The sequence below is a fragment of the Diabrotica undecimpunctata genome, chromosome 3, assembly GCF_040954645.1.
Source record: "Diabrotica undecimpunctata isolate CICGRU chromosome 3, icDiaUnde3, whole genome shotgun sequence".
NCBI lineage: Eukaryota > Metazoa > Arthropoda > Insecta > Coleoptera > Chrysomelidae > Diabrotica > Diabrotica undecimpunctata.
In genome coordinates this window covers 97,658,357-97,682,195 of record NC_092805.1, presented here as the reverse complement: position 1 = coordinate 97,682,195, position 23,839 = coordinate 97,658,357, and the positions used below count along the sequence as shown (strand labels likewise).

The following is a 23,839-nucleotide window of genomic DNA, read 5'->3' as shown; positions in this document are numbered from 1 at the left end:
AATTCCTTTCAAATTATAATCAAACTCTATTTTTAAACTTAATCTTTATATTATATAATAATTTAATTTACTATCAAAGTAATGATCAAATATCAAATTTATATTTTACTGATAATTTAATATTTAGTCTGACGTTGACGGGTCTGTCAGAAGTAAATAAAGTATTCTTTGTTGATACAGAAGCAGATGGCGCTACTAGCAAACATAATAATTTATTGAATTATTTTAATATAATATACTTCTTTATTTTAAATATAATTAATAAATAAATAATAAAATTACTTTATTAAATTTAAAAAATGTTATTTAAATTTTATTTAAGTATAGAAATAATAGTATAAAGTTTGGCAGCAGTCTACAGTACCAGCTATTGTACTTACCACTTTCTTATTTAAGCCAGTTTTGATATCATCATTAGGCAACCCCAATGCATTACCGGACATTCTAACCTTGTAGGCTGATGTCATAAATATATTTTATAACTAAAAATAAGTCTTGTTTTGATTAATCAGTGATTTTTGTAATATCTAGTTTATTTTGCTTTATTAAAGAAAAGCAGAAAAAGTCGAGGCATAATAATTTTTTTTAAAATGGATATGAGAGATATGATTGCTATTTATTGTCAGCAAGACTTTAACTGGCTTGCAGCAAAAAGGCAATATTTAAAAAGTTATCCAAACAGGCTGCAACCTAATTACCAAACCTTTTTTAAACATCTGTTTGGAAATTTACGCAAAAGTGCTTCATTTCATCCTAAAAATGACAACATATGCCGACTGAAAATCATTACGTCTGATCAAGATCTCCAGCGTTAGGAATCAGTAAAACTTCAGTTTTAACAATTTTAAAATCTATTACCAGCAGATTTAACTTTAAGGTGTAGATTTGCAAATGATATCAAAAACAGGCAAAATCTTGACCACTCTTTCATCTAAAGAATATTATTTACGGACGAAGCTACATTTACACGCCATGGTTTTTTTAATTTAAGAAAAATTATTTTTGGCATACTGAATATTGTTGTGAATTTATTTAACTGCTATGTCTTTATTTAATTTATAATGTCTTTATTAATTTATTATATTGTTCTTATTTTAATTTATTAAAAAGCACGATAATTTATATAAGTTTATTAACCACTAATAATACATAATTTATTTTATACGAACGCTACAATTAAAATCGCGGGCGCGGGTCTTCAGATATTAACTAACTGTTCCCTTCCATGAAAGCTCCTGTTTTATATGCCAGTACCGTTAAGCTAGAAACATCGACAGCCCTCTCGACTAGCGGTAAACTGGTATTTTCACATCGGCTCGTCCAGAAGGTAAATCCGGGTCATCGTCTCGACCGGTTCAGGTAAATTTCTGCCAGCTAATCGAAGGGTCTCGTAAAATCTAAAACATACGTGAATAAACAAGATGTTTACATGTTTTTAATATGACTCATATTTTTACGTAACAATATCCTCATGTTAAGAGAGAAAGACATTAATTTAAAATAACCGTATGGTGTGGAATCATTGGTAATCATTTTTTAGGGCCATGTGAGTAACCTCATAATTTGAATGGTGAGAACAATTTACATTTTTTACAAAATGATTTTTTTGATTTGTTGGAAGAATTACCATTAAACGTAAGGCAAAATCTGTGATTCACGCAAGATGGTGCACCACCACATTATACGAGGGCAGTGAGAACATACTTAAATACCAACTTTCCCAAACATTGCATCGGTCGTGGTAGTCATTTCCCTTGGCCACCACGTAGTCCAGAATTTAATATTCTTGATTTTGGTGTATAAAACACAATAAAACAGTCTGTCTTTAAAAACCCCATAACATTCGCAACTAACTTTGGGAAGAATAAATAAATACTGCAGCAGTTTCTCTTGAACAAACGATGCTATTTAATATGGACGATCTTTTATGGAACGTATTGATAACTGCATTGAAGAAGTTTAATGTTATTTAGTTTAAATATTTCTTAATATATTGAAACTTCAATTTAATATAAAACGTATAATGTTTGATATAAAATCCTATTATCCTATTATTTTGTTAAATTCTATTATTAATTATTCTACTGATATATTTATTTTCTTTAATATTTCGGTAACTATTAACTTTAAATAGAGGTATTTTTAACCAAAATTCAGTAGTATTGATGTTTTGTCTATTTTCCTTCGTTACCTGTAGTAATGGCGTTAAATCAGAATTATACAGCTGATTTGTAAAATGCTATTATCTCGAAAACTGTTGAGTTTTAAAGTTAATAACAAGCATACCTTTTTTTGTTAAAATAATGTGTCTTTAATATTTTTTAACACAAATAGCGTTAACTTAAAGAGCAAAAAATTTAAGCGCAAATTTATGCTACATACGTCGCATTTATGTCGCCCTCTATTAACTACATTGATTATTGCAGTAAATTATAATTTCTCATACTTAGGAGCACCCAGTTGTAAATTTCAAATATTTATACATAAGTGTTCACAAACAAAAAAGGTATAGTGAAAAATAAAATTTTAAATTTCCACTTTAACACTCTGTATCTTTCCTAATATCAACATTTTATTAAAGCAAGTTAGCTTAAATTTAGATTTTTAGTAACTTTTTATATCCAACGTGTGCGCCATTTCAATCGGCCGCCATATATAACTTCTCAGTATGAATCAACTTCAAATTTTTGCTCTCTTTAAGTTGCCACAGAGATGCATTTAGTAATATTTAATTTGGCATATTTCTAAGTAACTAATTTATTATCTTATACATAGGCGGACTTGATTACATTTCTACATATCTTGGGTATAGCAATTTTAACTACCTGGGTCATATTACTAATTATGTGGTATGAAAATATAATCTTTTGTATTCTCTCATTTTCCCCTCATTTCTCTAGTGCTTTTTCTCTGTTGTCTGATTTATTAACGAGAATATAATGCGAATTCACTCTTAGTATATGTAATCCTACTCACACGTCAAATTTATAAGTACAAACTAGGTGTCCCAACACCCACTAACGCCTCATCATAAACATCTCACATAATCTTTACTATTTTTAAGACCGGAAAGCAATCAAGTTTATAAATATGTTAATAGCCAACAACACAAAAGTAACAAAATATATACAAATAATGTCTAATTTCCATTTTTATCAAAGCACATTTAAAATATTAGATATAAACAAATGTTACATATTTTATTTACAATAACGAGTTTTGGTTGGTGAAAACTCAAAACACTTAAGCAGGACACTACATAGCTGGAATCTTTACAATGGCTGGAGTTTGACGCTGAGGTTGAACTGTAGGCTACAAACGGGGTCACTGGCGACGACTAATAGCTGCGAATATTGTGAATAAGCAGTCCCCGACCAAGCAGCGGCGATACAGGGAGTGTAGTGGGTATACCTTAGTTGAACATATCTTAAAAAGGCTACAAAAATTCAGATAAAGTGTCCTATCATGGCGAATGTTACTGTTAGTGGGATCTAGGTTGTCAACAGCGCCGGTTTCTCATGTTAGAGGCGACTGAATTCCTCATTCGCCAACTCGCTTTTAAATTTGCCAAAACCTCCTAAATTAAGACGTGGTGTCTTCTTCTTCACGTACCATATCAGAATTATCCGACGTTGGCAATCACCATTACAAAGCTTCTCGATCTTCTGCCATAGGGAATATTTAATTGTCCTGAATTTGACATTGGAGTCCATTCACAAATGTTTTTTGTGATTTTGTGGATTAGTTTTTCACGAATATATGACACGAATATCTTTGTCATATATTCGTATATTTTTTTGCATCTGCATTAATTTTACATGCTGTACTTTATCGCATGCCTTTTCGAAGTCCACAAAGCATACAGTTTGTAGGTAGTTATATGTAAATAATATTTGGTGCAACAAATGCTGGTCACTTGTTACGTATTTATAAATAAATCTCTAATTTATTTAACAGCATTGTTGTTGCTTTTTTTATAAAATTTAATTAATATTTTTAAAACAATATAAATAATTTCCTTCTAAATACAATTTTAACACTGTGTTGAACCAACTTGCTTATTGAAATAATTTTTGGTAAATTAACGTCTTCAGTTCACTCATATACAACTGATAAAAAATAAACAGTCTTCGACAGACGAAAATTCCTGTAGTAAAGGAGAGGATCGGTATCTCACGTTAAAACATATATGTCTCTGTAATACCGATCCTTGATCCTACATCCCTAAACCTATAACTTTTGAAAATCAATTTACCTCCGTTTTATTTATATTAGTAAATACATTATGTTGCATCGATGTCTCAGTTGTGTATACCCAATGATACAGTATCAAAAAATAAATATTTTTATAGTATTCGCTTAAATGTTACAATTCTTGTATGTTGGACCAACAAGAGACTAAATCATTGGTAAGTATAGTTTTGTTATATTTTCGTCGTTTTAGATATGTCTAAGCAAAAAACGAAAACTGCAAGAATGACAATAAAAGTTAATCATTCTAACTAGTATTCCTAATATTTTCCTTTTTTGTAGATACACGTCATGTGTGCATCAGATGCGGAAGAACCTACCTACATCGACAAACATTGAAGCGACATATTCTATACGAATGCGGCAAGAAACCGTCTTTCAGATGCCAGTTTTGCCAAAGAGACTTTAAAAGAAAAGATGCTTTACATACTCATGTTTTAGTCACCCACTATTCAAAAAATCGGGAACGACAGAGAGGCTTGCTGAAGAAATCGTACTATCCAAATCATACTTAAATAGTTATGCTGTGTTGTAATTATTTATTTTTTTATTTATTTACTTATTTATTTTTTGTGAACAATCTTGGTGGATATTCTAACAAAAGTTTTGCATATTTTTGCATATTTTGCATATTTTTGTTTGGTAAATTTATATTGGATATTGTTTATGTACAAATACATACCTACTCCAAAGCTTGTTCCAAATTAATGATATTTCAAGGATCACATCCGATAAAACAGCTGAAACAGAGTAATTTCCACTTTTTAGACGACGACGTCGAGACGAAATAAGAGAATATTGAGTAAGAGAAAAGAATCACATAAAATGATGACGATTTAAGCCACAAAGATGGTGTTTCAGTTAAATAACAGATTTGCGGATTTAAAAAAAAAAGAAACTGATGTGTTGATTTAAGTGCCGGATGTTGATAGAGGTCGATTAATCCCAAGAAATGTATTAGGCATTGTTTCTAACATTAATAACGATGTTTTGTACAAACTTGGTAGTGAAAAATAGAACACTGGATAAAATATTTAAGAGATGACCCTTCAAATAGATACGTACTTCATGCCTGAATCAAATGTTTGCAAGATAATACGTAATTTAAATGTTCTGATTAAAATGTATTTAGATACAATTGTAAAAGGTTTTATGCTAATAAAAAATGTTTATCGCTACTATGCAAGATTAAATGAAGAAATTTAGTTCTAGCATTCTATAAATACCTTATAATAAAACGCAAAAATCATTTTTGTTTCGATGGTGTTGGTATTTTCGCATTGTGAATATTTCTAAATTATCTACAACGCCTACTATGTATATAAAATTTACTTAAAATGCTATGAAAAAATTAAGGACATTGAGAACGCCTTTTTGGCTATAAATTTCTGTCAGTGGCCGAATTATGTTATCGAGTAGAACTTATGTAAAAAACAATGGAGAAAGAATGTAAATAAATTTGTATTTGTATACACAAAGACACAAGTCGTACGATTTAATATACTTAAACGTACTCCAAATATTGCAGGTCTAACATGGAAGAATCACAACGTCACAACTTCATCATCATCATCATCATAATTGACTCGACAATTATTTGTGGATCTTGGCTTGCTCGCAGACAAGTTGACACTTCGGTCGATTCCCCAGCAACTTCTGGTCCTCCATCTTCTAGCCCTTAGAATCCTAAGATCTTTTACATCATTAATCCATCTTCTATGCGGTTGTCCTCTATTTCTTCTGTCTTTGAGGATGTCAACCTCATCGCGTAGTCATTATCTAGCTATGTGGCCAGCCCAGCCTCTGTATTTTACACAATATCTGGATCTGTGTATAGCTGATGTAATTTTTAACATTATATCTTCAATGCAATGTACAGTTTTTTTGGGAATAAGCTACAATTTTACCTTAAACTAAGTTTTTTTGACGGTTCGATTTCCACTTCGAAAATGGTTCTCAAAATAAAAAACATTAATAAATCAAACAAATTTTGTATTTTGTTACTTGGTAAAAAATTCTTTTAATAATTTAATTTTATTTGACCCATTTATATCGACAATTCAGATATATATTTTACATTTTAAATTAGGTGACTTTAAAGTGAATTGTCAATATTTTTGAGTTACGTTCTTGGGACGACTTTATTTGAAGATAGTTTATTCGTTTACATGAAATCAATTTAAATTTAGTCTTTTACACGGCAGAAAAATCATAGCATGTGATTTGTCTTTAAATGTTATAACATAGTAAACCATGAGGAAAAAGCTATGAAAAAAATTCTTGATACTATCCCGACATTTACTCTCAATATTAACACCAAACTTTGATTTTACATGTATGTAGTTTTAAAACATAAATGATGTATTCTCGATATGTCATTGACTTGTTAATATTGATATTTTCTTTCATTGATTTCTGTTTTAATATGGGTAACCGAATCCTAGTGCATTCTACCGCGGAATTTGCAACGCAATTGGTGTTATTTAACATAATTAGAGCGGCTTCTTTCATTTTTCCCTTTTTAATATCTGTTTCTTTCAGGAGTATATTTGAATCTTACTATCAGAAAACCAACATACACCAACAGATATCTAACTTACAAATACCATTACATCAATATTAAAAAGGGAATGATTAAATCCTTATACGATAGAGTCAAAATTACTTGTTCCCGTAAATACGTTCTTAGAGGAAAACATTTGGTAGCATCTGTTTTATTAAAACATGACTATCTTTAAAAATAAGGAATTTTCAAGAATAGACCAAATGGAACAGAACAACTTAGAACGGGATCCTAGAAAATTCACTAGAAATAATACGAGGAAAATAACAATACCATTCATAAAAGCATTATTCATCATCATCATTTGGCGCACACAACTCTATGTAAGTCTTGGCCGCGTTTACTATTTGCCTCCATTGTTGTCGGTCCTGAGCAGCTGTTTCCCATTGCTGTATTCCCATTTTGCGTAGATGACGGGCTACTGCATTCTTCCATCTCTTTCTTGGACGACCAACTGACCTTTTGCCATCGGGCCTTTCCCAGAATGTGGCGTTCAGGAGTCTTTCGTCACTCAATCTTAGTACGTGGCCCGCCCATCTTATTAGGTTTACTTTAATGTAGCGTACTATGTTTTCATCTCCATACACTGTCTGGAGTTCATCATCATTCAGTTCATCTTTTCCATTCTCCTGTTGTCTCTTCTCTGCAAGGCCCATAGACAGTCCGCAGTATCTTTCTTTCCAGTACCAGTAATTTTGACGTTTCCCGCTGGTTCAGAGTCCATATCTCGCTTCCATACGTTATTATTATAAAAGCATTATTGGAAAATTTTATAAGGATATGAAATATATTCAACAACATTCAAAAGAACAAACATAATGAGACCTATTTTATCTTAAACTAACAATGAACAAGAAGGAACTAAGTATTGTATTTATAAAATACTTTATGAATGCGTACAATTTTATTTAGGTTAAACATCAAGGTCATTATATGTTAGAATAAGTGAACATCAATCATATATCAAAAATAGAGAATTTGTTAGATCTCAAGTATTTAAACACGCATGGGAAGATGAACATATAAAAGATTTAAGTATAGTCCTGAAAGAAACAGATGGTAAAAGAAAAGAGGCGGTTCTAATTATGTCAATTCTGTCGCAAATTCTTCGGCATAATTCATTATGATCTGGTTACCAATAATATAAAGAGTAAATCACTAGGAAGAGAATACCAGTATTAGTAAGTCAATAACATATCAAGGATACATCATTTATGTTTTTAAATAACATACATGTAAATCAGAGTTTAGTGTTAATATTGAGAGTAAATTAAATACTCACCAAATAATTACCATGTCGGAATAGTACCATGAGGTTTTTTTCTGGTTTTTAGCCCATGATTTACTATGAGATCACTAACAGGAGAATTTAACTGTCATCATTGCATGTGGTTGTCTTTTTAAAGACAAATTACCTTCTACGATTTATCTGCCGAATATTCTTAGTTAAAGTTGATTTCATGTAATCGAATGAGCTATTTTATAATAAAGTCGTCTCAGGAACGCACCTGAAAAATATTAACAATATAATTTTAAAGTTATCTACTTTAAAATTTAAAATATATGAGAAGTGTAAAATCAAAGTCGGCAATCTCCCATTTCCATAATTTTGGGAAACCGCGAAAAACTGTAGAAACTAAAATTAAATTAAAAGAATAAAACTGATGAAGAATGATATATAATTTTGTTTGTGATCGGATCGGACCAGAAATACAAGCTTAAGAAATTATTTCTTTTTCTTTTTTTTTTTAATATTTTTGGTTGCAGTGCTTGGAGATTGACGGATATGAAAATGATCTATAAGGATATTGCCAGTTTTGAAACTAATAAAACATCATTTTGTCATTTACTTAGAGAAAAAAATATATTTTTTAAACAATAATATAATATGTAAACTCGGTTTCGACACACTCCACTGGAACAGGATTCTTAAAGTAGTTCTCGTTTGCTTTTTGTTCATAACGTTGAAAAAGCTCTTTATAGTAGTTAAGCTGATAGAGTTGTGTCCAGTCTAAACCAAAATGTTTTGTCAAAAGATTTCGCACCTCACGCACTTTTAAATTATTTACTTTGTGAGCATCGGGAATAAGTTTTTTTGGATTGATCATGCTAATATGTTATTTCTTTTCGTGTGATATTTACAAAAAATCCGAAATCGTTTTTGTATGAAGTTCACCTCGTATTAAAATATTTTCTGTCATACATCGTTTTAAAATGTACGTTTTACATTATTTAAACTCATAACCTTATGCTCCTACTGGTTTAAGAACCCCTTGAACAGCAGACTTCCAATCGTAAACACAGCTTTGTTTCATATCAACGCCGTAGAAAATTCGGAAATAATTTTCTCGTATTCGCCAGGTGTCGTTACTACTTCTCGTTTTCGTAAATTCTTCTTAATTTGACCAAAAAGTATATCGAATGGTAAGAATAAGTGACCAACTACAGGAAAAACTAACTCAAGTAATTTAACATTTGGTGGTGTTTTATTTTGGCCACTGCTCCCATCGGCGACCAGTCGTACCTTCTTTGACATGTTGCCAAAATCAGTGTCATTGAGTCGATGAAAGACTGCAGAGGAAATTTCATTTGATTCTTTGCCAAACATCGGTCCTTAGTAATACAGTATGAAAATACCTTTTCCTTTGAAAGTGAAGACTTTGAGTAACCTTCAACAAAAATTTTAAAAATAAAGCTGCCTTGAATAATAAGCACTTTGATCAGGAACTTTGGGAAGGACCAAATTTTTTTGGCAGTCAAACGACAAAGTGACTAGGCCTTGTGGAGCCGTTTTTCAGTCATTAGTTGAATTTTAGATTACTCGTTTTCTCGTATTTATTGTATTCACTGAGCTCTGAACATTTTGAGCAAACGTCTGTTCTTGGAGTTTTGAAGCTCAAATTATATTTTCTGTTAAATATATAGTGAAAATACGATCTCTTCACAGTCTCCTATGAAATTGTCTGAGCAGTGTACATTAAATACAATTTTGAGACGCTGAGTCCAGATAGAAGGTATGTACATTCTTTTCGTCACTAAACGGCAGTAATGGAATTTAGTAAAAGTAAAAGTTCATCTTTTATTTCCTCATTTCGCTTCGGTTTGTATGTTCAATTACGTTAATCTCTTGCGAATGAGCAATCAATTAAATAAAAGTTATAACAAGCAAGTAAAATACATCTATATTTTATTTTGGTTTTGTCAAACATATCTTGTATTTGTATTAGCGATAACTGTAATTATGGTAGCGCAACCTAAGAAATTTAAATATAATTAAATAAACTTTTTTGATCTTTTAACTTCCTCTTTCCGTATGTCACCAATATAAAAATTATGGAGATTACACAAAGATAGAATATTTTTGTCAATATACAAAGGATGGAGTTTGCGTCACAAGTGGAAGGACAAGCGTGAGGTTTTTTACAGAATTCGATAGTAATATGATTTCCAAAAGGGTAACAAAAAAACCAAAACTAGTAACTGAGTTAAAAAAAATGGGAATTATTGACCAACATGATCAAGTGCAAAGCTATTATTCTTGTGTTCGCAAAACCTTTGTTGGTACAATAAGCTGGTCATAAATATTTTCCAAATTATGCTGACAAACTTTTACTATTTATTCAAAAAATTTGCCAACTACACAGCAAATTTATACCGTTTAAGATTATCTATTTTAGAACCCTTGTTGCCACCTGCTCCAAACGCACCAAAACCTATAGGACTCACCATCTTCCAGTGCATTGCCCAAAAGATTTGAAGGGAAAAAAGAAAGATTTAGTCACCCCGTGTTTCCGAAATTATCATGAAAATATGCCGTTTTATGAGAGTTTTGCCTTTCTTCATTATTTTTAAGTTTGTACTCTTTAATTACTTTATTTTTTTAAAACGTTATGCTTCACTTTTTTTACTATTTGTATTCTTGTGCCTGCACTGTACACGCAAGGCGAGTTGGCGACATACAGCCAGTCATACTCGTACGTTACACATCGCACACGCGCGTAGCGCGTTGTCAATTGTATGACCTTTTTTGTGTTTAACGTGCATTAAACACTTAAACAGACCAACCTAGACTACTACATAAAATATTTGCAGAAATAACTTTGGAAAACACAGGTGGTATGCTTATTCGTAGAGATGCTGGAGTTGAACGTGTTTTTTTTAACGGATTTAAAAACATTAACAGGTGAAGAACCCAAGCTCATATTAACACATGTAGGTAACCATTAAGGTTCTTTGTCCAAACCAAACCTTACCTAGCTTATATGGGCTCAAATGTAAAACTTAAGGGCAAAAGAGTAAATTTTTGCAATACCTAAAATTGATTAATTTAAAGGCCTGATAGCTTTTGTGATAGATGTCATGCCTGATTCATGGAAAAATTGTAATAGACACACTATAAATATAGTATAGAGTGCGGGATTTAGATACTAGAGAGAATATTTCATTTAAACCATTATCAACATGAATACTAATGATCGCGTTAGTTAGATCCGACGAGTTTTGATCGATCGATAATTAATATTTTGATTTTATCTGGTTAGCGAAATACTTCATCTAGATTTTTTTCTTATTACTATAAGCAAGTTTATTTGTTTACATACAATATACAAATTAATTAATTAATTAATTCCAATACGCCTTATTCCACTTGTGCGATGTACAAAGAATTCCCATATACGCAACATTTTCTGGAGGCTCGAGGACGCTCTTAGAGACCTTACAATTTACAATGATAGGAACTCCCTTAAGCCTGTCCCTATCAAAACTCAAGTCTGCTCTTTTCACCTGAGATCAAGAGAGGCAAAAAGAATGCTGAAGATCAGATGGAACGGACACCAACTAGAACACGCGGAGCATACAATATATCTCGGAGGAAAGCTGGACAGAACACTCATATATAAAGCGCACTGCCAAAAGACCGCTCTTAAGGTAGCATCCCGTAACAACGTACCTTCGCAAACTCCGCTACTCTAAATGGGACGCCCAGCTGAAGGTCCTCCTAACTACAGCCAAGCTTCTCAACGGGCTCCACGAATATGCGAATATGCATTCCCTGTCTGAGGTAGATCAGCACACATTAAGAAAGTGCACATGGCCCTAAAAGCAACGCCACTAGAGAAACCATATCAGTGTGCGAGAATCGACCGACCGGACCACGCAGTATACCTAGCGCTTCAGGCAGTCATTTGATGACATTTATGTAATGTTCGGTGCGGATGAGCACTCACACGATAATTTGCGGCTGAAATTCAGAATTATTCAGAAAAGGTGTTCTTAGTGGCGTTCCCGTGGAATCTCCAGAGTGGTATCGCCCGAAACCAAACACATCGACTAGTTCGAATTGCGACTGGAGGACTTGGGCAATACTGAATCAAATGAGGTCGGGCGTGGCCGCTTTGAAGACTAACAGAGCAAGATAGGGCCAGCTCGATGAAAATAGCACCTTATGTACACTTCCCGTCATATAAAACTGGTACACTTTTTTTTCCCAATGTAAACCTGGGTTCAGACTGGATACAGTGGTTCGTGAATTAATTCGCTGTTGCCATCACAGATAACGGAATTGCACTAAATCTAATTAAAAAAAAATTAAGTTATTATTAGATAGGTATTATTTTTATCATTAACAATAAAAAACCGTATTTAATAAATTTAATAACCAGAGATAGGGTTCAGCTAATATCCAAAATATTTGAAGGATCTTTAAACCTAGATTATTGGCACAGGGAACATTGGAACGCATCTACTGTATCTAATTTTTTAATTCAATTACCTAGCGAACACGAACTGTATTTTGTATCAATAAGTTTAGTCACAGGCCAACTTCTTCTTCTCTTCTTAAAGTGCCTATCCGTTCCGGATGTTGGCGATCATTACGGCTATCTTTACTTTATTGATTGCAGCGCGGAACAGTTCAGTGGTAGTCGTATTATACCACTTTCGTAAATTTTGATGCCAGGAAATGCGTCTTCTTCCCGGTCCTCTCTTACCATTTACTTTCCCTTGGAGAATCAGCTGGAGAAGGCCGTAACGTTCTTGATTTCTCATTACATGTCCTAGATATTCCAACTTTTTAGTTTTGACGGTCATGAGAATTTCACATTCTTTCCCCATTCTACGCAGGACCTCCACATTAGTAACTCTGCCAACCCATGATATACGTAAGATGCGCCTATAACACCACATTTCGAAAGCTTCGAGCCGATTCATAGATGCAACAGTCAGTGTCCATGCTTCCATTCCGTAGAGCAGAACTGTGAATATGTAGCAGTTCAATAGACGGCATTTTGTTTTTAATGATATGTCTCGACTGTTGAAAATGGTTCTCATTCTAACGAATGCTGCTTTTGCTTTTATTATTCGCTGTTTAATTTCTGTTGAGTGGTCCCATTGGCTATTTAAATTGGTGCCTAGATATGTATATTGCTCGACTCTTTCGATATTCTGTTGGTTGATTGTAAGAGGAGCGTTTAGTATTGGTTTTTTACTAATTGTCATAAATTTGGTTTTCTTTATGTTAAGAGCTAGTCCGTATCTGTTGCTGACTTCTGTTATGCGATTTGTTAATATCTGTAAGTCATTCAGATTATCGGCAAAAACTATAGTGTCATCTGCATATCTAATATTATTCAACCATTCACCGTTTATTAGTATTTCTTTCGCACAACCGTCTAAAGCTTCCTTAAATACCCATTCAGAATAAATGTTGAACAACAATGGAGACAAAATACAGCCCTGTCGTACTCCACGTTCTATTGCAATTTTATCAGTTAACTGGTCTTCTATTTTGATTTTGGCCGTTTGATTGTAGTAAATGTTTCTGATAATTCTAACATCTTTGTTGTCAATTCCAATTTCTTGCATTAGAGTCATTAATTTGTCATGTATTACTCTGTCAAATGCCTTCTGGTAATCTATAAAGCATACGTATATGTCACAATTCACATCCCTGCATCTCTGAAATAGCACCTGTACAGCAAAAAGGGCCTCCCGTGTTCCCAGAGCATCACGAAATTCGAATTGTGTTCTTGTTAGTTGTTCCTCACATTTTGTATATATTCTTTTGTGAATGACCTTTAGAAATGTTTTAAGTAAATGGCCCATAAGGCTTATAATTCTATAGTCTTCGCACTTTCTCGCATTGGGTTTTTTTGGAAGATTTATAAAAGTTGACACTAACCACTCTTGGGGAACCACGCCCGTATCATATATACTGTTAAATATATTTGTCAACCATTTTATGCCATCATAGTCCATAAGTTTTAAGAATTCTGAGTGAAAATTATCAGGGCCTACTGCTTTACCATCTTTGGTGCTTTTGATGGCATATTTTACTTCTTCGACTGTAAATGGTGGTCCAGATTCGCAATTGGTGTTTGTTGTAATACCAGTGTTACTTCGTATATCTTCAAAAGTTTTTTCTACGTATTTAATCCAAATATCTCTTTTATGCTCTATTTCCAGTACTATGTTTCCCTGATTATCTGTCAGGAATCCAGTGTTCTTGTGTTTATATAAGCCTGCCGCTTCTTTAATCTTTTTATGGCGGTTAAATGAATCATGTTTTTGTTGTAATGACTCTATCTCTGTACACTTCGAGCTAAACCGATTTACATTAACATTTACATTACAATTAACATCAACAAAAACTAACATACTTTATCCTACATAGATTATAAAGTGACAGATCCAATACCTCACTGTAATGTTTTATTATAATAATTTAAAGTTATGTCTAGATTGATTTTATCTATCACTATATTTGAATTGAAATATTTTCATAAATTATAATAAAACACAAATCAAGGTTATGATTGAGAATATGAGAATTTTTTAGGATGCATGTTTAAACAAATTTAATGTGACTGACTGATCGAGAATGCTCGATGTTTTAGTTTTTAGAATACTCAAAACTGGCGGTCTGTCACACAGCCCTGCTTTTAGCTGATTTCATATAATATTTTCGTTGAACTGGCAACAGTGCCCTAGAAATTAGAATGACACATGTGACAAGATCAACTTACACAACTTGAAATCGCTTCATTAGACCGAATCTGACACGATTTCCCCTTGCAACTTTTTTTGGTTCTGGTGCGTTTTTCTTCTCAGACAATATATTCTTTTAATTAAATAGCTTAAAAATTAGAAGAAAAGCACGAAAATTAAATTGTCTGATGATAAATATAGTTCATTCAACGTATCTGACGACTCGAACATGTCGGAAAGACTACTGTGACGAAATTCATCTATAACCAGCTAATTTTTTCAGGGTACTTTTATTAACAGCAGCCAAAAAACAACTTTTCATATTGTCTGACGGAACCTGTTTTCCGATTTTTGGGAAAATTAGAGGAAAAACACCCCAGGACTCAAGAAAAGTCGCAGAGGGAAACCGTGTCGTCAGACTCGGCCCAATGAAGCGATACCGAAAGTTTAGAGAGAGTATTTATCATAAACTTTTTTACTGACGGGCACTCTAACTATTACATACGATTAAAGAATTTAGTTTTAACTTTTTTTAAAGAACAGAACAAAGAATTTAACTTAAATAATATTATATTAATTAATAATCTTATACATACAGTTGAATTATAATTTATTCCATGAATTTATACGCTAAAAAATGTGATATGGATATAATTTTACCAGGAGCTTTTAGCTTCTGAAAGTATAGTACCTGATGGTATTGATAAACAACCAGTTAAACAAGCTCAATAGACTTTCTAATAACAATAGATTACGTTCATACATATAACATTACACACGTACAAATGATCACATTATCACGTCGATTTAGTAGGTACGTGCGCAAATTCTTTGATATATTTTATAGAAATAATTTTTAATTTTAATTGTATGTTAAACTGAAGAAAGAAACGGTGCTAGTAGGTATTAATTTCCTTATTTTCAAATCCTTTATGATTTTCAATAACTTACCTTTAAATTTTAGGCAAGCATGTCTGTCCAGTGTGTTTACGATCTTACAGGTGGAGAAGAGGTTTGTTGCAGCACCAAAAATATAGTTGTGGAAAAGACCCACAGTTTAGTTGTCCAGTAGAAGGTTGCGAATATAAAGCAAATATTAAGGGCAATGTTAAGCAACATTATAACAGCCAACATTCTGATTATTAGAACTTAAGGCACCGACATCGACATTCACAGTAGATCATGATACTCTGCTGTTGTAAAACATTACTTAACTGTTGATAAATATAAATAAATTTTTTAGATTAGCTGGTTATTTTTATCCTTTCAGATCAATTATTGACACGAATCAATATTTCATAATGGTAAGTTGGACTAAACATTGGTTATAAATAATACTTTGATTATTCCTGTTGCTTCCTTTTAAGTAAGTTTTGATGTTTAATGCCAACTATTTATTTTTCAATATTAAATAATTATTAAACGTATAATTATTTATCTAGTGAGTAAATGTATCTCAACACCAGATTTTCATAAGACTATAAGGTTGCACTATAAGTGAAATGAGACTCATTTGTATAAATAATACTTTTATCTTTTTGAGGTGAAACATTTAATGAGGCGATTCATGCCGGCTGCTTTAATGCCGATGCTCTCAAGCCTTTTAATTCTTCTACCCTCGTTCTACTTAACCTAAATCGTGCAGTGTTCTTAACATTCATCGACCTATTATCACATTAATACCGTAACTGGCCCACAAACTGCGTTATTGTTCGACAGTTTTGTTTGACGAACAGGTCTGTTCGAACAAAAATGACGCAAAACGGAAGTGTGTAGCTTGAAAACTGTCGTTTTTGTTACCGTGCAAAAATGATGGAATAATCAGTTTCAGCTTGATTATGTCTGTCGAACTTGTTCGATAATCGATAATCACCTTAATTCGAGCAAATCTCAAGTGTGTGGGTACAACAATTTTAAAAACCGACTATTTATTATTCAATTTGCCGGATTTTCGCTAGATAAATAGAACATTTTTATTAGAATTTAAAGAAGTCTATCGTAGTTTTCCGTGTGTGTTGAAGATTAAAAGTCGCGAGTACAGTACAGTATCCAGTTAAGAAACACAGAGCATATGAAAGTCTATTGGCAAAGTTAAGAGAAATTGATGCTGATGCAACAAAAGGATTAGTAAAGAAAGAGATTAATTCATTAAGAGCAGGCTACAGAAGGGAGTTGTGTAAATCTGTGCTGTGGTATTATGATGATCTGTTATTTTTGAAGGACAACGAGAAGACACGTTCTAGTGTATCAAATTAAGAGAATGACGATGATTCTTATTATGGCAATGACAATAATACTTAGTATACCTCTTTCTATAGTTAATAAGGTGTTTACAAACACACAAGCTTTTATTTTTTTTTACTTTATTTTATTTAAAATTATAATCGGACAAATCTCCAAGAAATTAACGCACCATCTTAAAAATGGGTCATTTTTGATGGCTCGAATTTCCTAAACCTGTTGTAAGATTTAAGTGATTTTTTTAATATGTTATAGCCTTATTCTTTAACAATATCGCTGTAGTAATATTGGTACTAGACAGGTAAATTATTATTGTATACCGGGTGTAGCAATCAAACTGTGATTTTTTCCCAAAGTTCGCGTGACCCTGTGGAATACTCTAGCATTTATAAAATAGTGAAATTAAAACCCAACTATAGCCTCATGTTTTCTTAACATTCTGTTTTTTGATTCATTCGCTATCTTGGATAATAAAAAAGTTAGGTACTTTAACATCTAGCCTTGTTTTTCGTCAATTTCGTCGGTTTTTTAATTAAGTATAGCAAACTTTAAGGGGTAATTCTGCATGAAAACATAGTGAGAGTTTGCTTAATAAACATATTCGCACATGCTTCGTTTCCGAGATTCGGTGTTTTAAATTTTTCTTACAAACAGACGATTTATTAATCGTTTATAATAATTTAGACAACAAATATTTTTCTTACCTTTAAATATTCTTTCTTTAATACAGCATAAATTGCGTTACAGGTCTCTGGTATAATCTGACCCAAAGGTTGAGGTGGAATGATTACCGAAAATTTTAAATCTTCGTAACATCTGGCGGTAGCGAGAAATCGTAAAGTCGCTGTAAGTCGTTATAGAGGTGTAATAGCCCTTCTTAATTGCGTGTTTTGTTTGACGATTAGGAGAGTAAACCATTCTCAAATAATTAAACCAATCACAACGTTCCAGTTTACACACAGCTTACATCAGAAACCTGGTTTCTCATTAAGAGCAATTTTTTCGCCCATTTTGTTTACGTTTTTTGTTTGATTTTATCGCAAAAGCCGCCGCTACTGCACACAAATAAATTGGTTTCATATTCGGACAAACTACTAAATAAAATTGAAGTGTCTGAGCAACTCGTGTTCGACATTGTTGTTCGAACAGACTTGCTCGTGGAAGAAGACTGTCGAGCACCAATGCAATTTGTGGGCCGCTTTAGAGGCCAATCGATGACCGTTATCACCCAAATAGCTGACAATATTCAAGAAATTTCAATATTAAATAACATAAACTTAAACAAACATACCTGTATGAGTTTGGTAGTGGGAGTACAAGGCAAACAGTACTACCAAAGATGTCAGTAAAATTAGCAGACAATTTAAAGTTAACACTGTTGCACTGTGCGCGCCTTACATGGTTTGTTTCCTATATTGAATATAATTAAACCTCCAGATAAGATGAAATTCAAAATAGACTTAGACAAAATAGATTTGCGTTAATGTTTGTGCTGCCCCATATTGTGTGGTGTGCGTTGGCATCACATCCTATAATGAGCTTTAATCCTTTACCTAGACAATGTGCAACTATATCCCTTATAATGCTTGTTGGACCTAGAACCTCATCATTCGGAATGTAGGCTAAACACACCACCCGTCTCTTCTCTCCTACTTCCGTGGTTATATTTAAAATACCTGTAGCAATGTCATCGGTACAGGGTACCGGAATTAGTGTACAATCTACTCTTTTACTGTAAATTATGCACGACCTTGGCTATATAGCTTTAGTTGTGTATAAAATCTTAATTTGTTTGGTTGATAAACCGGCAATCTTTTCGCCTATCCTCCAGACTCTCCATAGATGTGTCCTGAGCCCATGGTTACTTCATTAATCATCATTCAGCCAATCGAGTCCACTGCTGGACATAGGTCTCGCTGAGTTCTTTCAAGTGTTCTCTACACTGGGCCGCCTGTAGCCAGTTTGGTTACTTATGCTTAGTCTATTAAAGCATAAGCTTGTCTATTATGTATAGTATATAGTCAATTAAGGATTCTTTTGAACTCAAGAGGCGCACTTCAGTGACCTAACGCAGAATCAAAAAAGACTTTTGGGAATTTTCGAGCTTAAAATACTCTCGTAAAATATTTGGAGCTTTAAACGACTAAGGGCAGTGGAGCAAAAGATATAAGTTCTAATTATACCAACTCTTTGATGAACCAGTCGTCATAACATTTATTAAAACACTCTGACTCAGATGTGTGCGACCTTGTGGTATTAAAAATCAAAAGATGGCAGGTCGCCAAAAATCTAACAGAATGGCGATGAATCTTTAAGCAGGTGAGGATTCACAAAGGATTTTTGGGCCACAGATGATGATGATGGTTACTAAAAACTTGATATGATATTTTAACTAATATTATAATAATAATTTAACAAAATTGCATATATTATAATCTGCATCGATTTTTTACGAAAATCTCATAGTTAAAAAATTGCTGGATTTTTCCCTACGTTTTTCAGCTTATAATATAATTTAAGTACGTCTTTATTGTAACGTTTTAAATATTTTGACAATTTTTATTTTACCTCAGGAAACAATATGCCTTTAAAATTCCAAGATATAAATATAACTATTATTTAGAGTGGCAATACTGTTTATTCAATAAACTATTGCTGTACTCAGGACAGCACTGAGCACAGCATGATCAAAATATGATGGCTCCTCATATTTTATTATATATTCTAAAAAGTTATTCATGTGTTTATTATTGCGTTTTTTTTTGACCATATACAAACAGTATTTTAAAATTTAAAGTTTACTGACACAATATATTAGCGTGTGTTGTACAATGTACAATGTCGTTAGTAAGTGTAAGTTCTGTTATGTTTCTGAAACTGTTGTGATTCCCATGCATAAAAAATATTCAGTAAGTTCTAGTATTTAATAATTTTTTGTATCACCACGTAAAACTCTTGCTAAATTGCTCACATGACTGTCTTCTTCTAAAGCACGTATAAACACTAAATATAGATGCAAAGTTTTGTGGATCCTGTAAATGATTTTCGCTAACAACTAGATGAATTATAAAAAGATTGCTTATTTATTATACAGAATAGAATGGATGGCTAGTAGATATTTTTGCTAATCCAAGTATCTTCACAGACCACAGTAAGTATTTGGTCAGCAATTGTAGGGGTGTCTGGTTCATAAAATTTTGTATTTATTTTTGCATAATAATTATACTCATACGAGGTCGTTAAATTATATTTCTTTTCCTTAATTTTTTTTATATTTTAGGCCTAAAGGGTGTGACCTGCGGAATATGTTTCCGGCATTACAAAAATGTCAAAAATTTAAGGCAACACCTGCGGTACGAATGTCAGAAAGAACCACAATTTGGTTGTTCCTTTTGTCCTTATAAAGCCAAATTGAAATGCAATCTTAATAAACACCAAGTTCGATGTAGCGCATTTAGGAAATTATATTTCTAGTTTTTTGTTTTCTACATTTTCATTTGTTGTAAACTCTGTTGTTACCGAATAAAACAACTTACATTTCACAGTTTTATTATTTTTTGTAAAATTTATTTTCTCCTTATATTAAACAATATTTCTAACAAATTTACGCAAGAACGTATTTTTAGTGAATGAAAGAACGTATATTTACATTTATACATTTTATTGCTTCCGTATTGGAAAAAATAAAAGTATGTCTTGGACAACTGGATCATCTAAATAATAACCTGATAACATTTTATAATTGAGGGCAATTGTCTATTTCAGTGGACAGATAAATTAGATTTATTGAATCTAGTATATCGTAATAATTGTTGAATTTTGCATCATTACAATGGTCGGTTTATTAGAATTTGATTTATTTTAATGATTGGTTAAAAAAAATTTTATTAATATATCTGTAAAACAATGAATTATACATACCTCTTTTACGGCGTATTGCTTCCCTCATGATTGAAAAATTTCAACTAACGATATTAAGCTACAAACGTAGCAAATGATAGTTGGGTGTTTAGTAAATGATTGCGAGAAAATAAAGCAAAATACAGAAATAATATCCAGACAACCACCACTATTTAACTGACATAAGAAGGTGCATAAGTTTATGTCCATTGTAATAGACAAGTGGCTTAAAAGGGTTAATAAGTACGGTAAGTAATAAGTGAATAACTACTTCTATAACTACGGTTTTGGACTATTGTTGTCTTAAAATCCACAAGGAAAATAAAAGTCATTTATTTGGCTGTATACCATAAATCACAAAAGTTTTACTTAAACATCCTTTATAAAAGGTATATAATTAAAAAGACCCTTTCGGACTACATCACAGATCGTTTTCGGACTAACAAGTCTATCATCTGTGCATTTACCTGGAATAAGTATTTAATCCTTTAGTGAATACAAACGTAAACATTCAATTTTGACTTAAGTTAAAAAAGCAATGTGGGTAAGTACTCACAAGGTGTACATGTATCAAGCCACTAAATATGTAAATAAAAACCCTTAACATGGTAAAACATTTGTTATTTTCACAAGGAAACTAAATTCCATTTTACTAAATTTTATATAAATTATTTGTTATTTATTACTTCTTTGTTAATAAGTTAGCTTATTACAACTATCTTTTAAATAAAATTCGTATCAACTCGACGGTAAAAATTCAATATCTTTTGATCAGAGTGACCAATAGACAAAAATCAAAATGCATGTTAAGCCGAAGAGTGCAGCTTACGTGCTCAATAAACGTTGTCCGATTTTTGACATTTTTTATGATAATCATGAGATAAATAAAATCACTTCCATTGACTGGTCACTGTGAAATTACCATTGTTAGAGCATAGTCTTCAAAACTTGTAACATGAAATTTCAATTTTGTGGTTTGGTAACAAATATGAGGCATTTGAAATATGCCTCAAAATGCTGAATTGAAACTTTCAGATTACAAACGATTTAAAACATTTAAAACTTCTTCTTTTCGATTGCACAAGTATGTTTTTCAACACTACACAACTTCAGTTACAAATTCCACCTAACGCGTTTCCCGTGACGTGAGACCGTTTGGAATGTAAAAGTTTAAATTCAGCATTTTTTCGACATATTTGTTGCCAAAACTCAAAATCAAAATTTTATGTTACGATCAATTGAAATTGATCTCATGAGAATCATGTAAAGAGTAAAAAATAGCAAAAATCGCGCGACGTTTATTTCTTTAACATCTTTATAGAAAGACTTTATTTGTGACAAGATGGAAAAAATATAGTTTTCTTTTTTTAGTTGTAGCATTGTTTAAAGTAGTAATACCTATCACTAGTGATGCGCGATGTTCATCGATGATTGGAAAACATCGATGTTGAAGGCTCGATGGTCGATGGTTTGTCATCGATATTTAGATATTAGTTGACAACATCGAACACCATTTAATTAAGTATAGATTACCGCTTTCACTGGCTACTAATTTATATAATGACGCGCTTATTGAAGTTTTTCGGCAAATCCCAGCAACGAAATAGGATAAAAGGAAAGCTGGTATCAAGACTGTCATTTTAAAAGATCTTGTTAAGCAATATTGGGGCTTATAATTTTAATATATTACTTTTTTTTATTTTCTAATACTTAATTTGGTTGTGTTTAAGATATCTATCAAGAGATAATTTTTAATTGTTTAATATTAGGTTAAGGTTGCATAGTTATACCACGTTTTTCAGCAATTAAATCACGTTTATATAATACTTATTTAATTTATTATTTTCGCATTATTCAATATTTGTAAAAACCGATGTTTCTATAACATCGATGTTTTCTTTTCGATATATCGTTACTATCGATATGTTTACTTAACATCGATGTTTTTTACCGATGTCGTATCCCTACCTGTCACTACCGTGAAAATGTTTAAGATTACATTTCTTTATTTTTCCCAATCCCAAAATCTTTTGAAAGGGCAGTTTCTTGAATTTGGCAACACTTTTGAAAACTGTTATAAGTAATTGGGTAGTGACTATCTAGATTTTAAATCTTGAAAATCCTGAATTTTTGCTAAAATATACTTTGGGTTACTTTAAGGTTACATACATTTTTAGAACAAGGTTTGCCGAATGATTTTATTATTTTTTCTTCTTGATTTATCTTTTATTCTTAAAATTCTTCATTCTGTCTCCTTATCTAAACCTGAATATTTTATATGCATGTTGTCTGTCAGTAGATGTCTAAATTAGTATACAGGATGATCAACTTTTGTGAAAAAGTCCGTTATATCGGTTATTATAGCAGATGCGACAAAAAAGTGGTACATTAGACGAACGCGAAGCTTCATACTGTTTCCTGTATTTTTAAAATGTAAGTAACATTTTTAAAATTGAATAAAGTAATTTTATTATTTATTTATTATTTCTATGGATGTTGTTATAGATTTTAATAAAGCTTTTTCAATAGTTTACATGTTGTTTAACGGACTCGCCTTGCCGCGTAAATGGACTCTTTCAACTATTGACTATGCCTGCTATTTCGTAGAAAGCCCTATTTAATATATGTTGATTTGGAAATCCGATTTCTATATTAAATAATATGACAATCGTAAAAATCCGTCATTGTGTTTATATAAAATTATTTTAAAACGAAAAGTGTCTAGAATAAAAATCTTAACAGATAATGCAATATTTTTGTATGACATTTATGATGACTTTTAAATTTTGACCGTTCGAGAATCGTTACGAATTGAATTCTAGTATCGATCTTTTATTTTTCTGTTTGTTTTACTACATCTTTGATTGACACTTGACACATTCTTTTACTTTTTTACTT

The 23,839-nt window shown here is 32.0% G+C and overlaps 1 protein-coding gene across 10 annotated transcripts in view; it reads left to right on the top strand.

The window, feature by feature from the left end:
- Positions 1 to 23,839, top strand: part of lola (longitudinals lacking) — a 604,955-nt gene that overhangs the window by 456,753 nt on the left and 124,363 nt on the right. The window contains exon 5 of one of the 10 annotated variants that reach the window (XM_072526374.1): positions 20,322 to 20,530. The exons of 8 other annotated variants lie outside the window; for them this stretch is intronic. In XM_072526374.1, the coding sequence (XP_072382475.1) occupies positions 20,322 to 20,515 (194 nt within the window). In that variant the 3' untranslated portion in view covers positions 20,516 to 20,530. Of the gene's footprint in view, positions 1 to 4,533; positions 4,782 to 20,321; positions 20,531 to 23,839 lie in introns of those variants that run through there. One more of the 10 variants, XM_072526357.1, reaches the window with a different exon arrangement.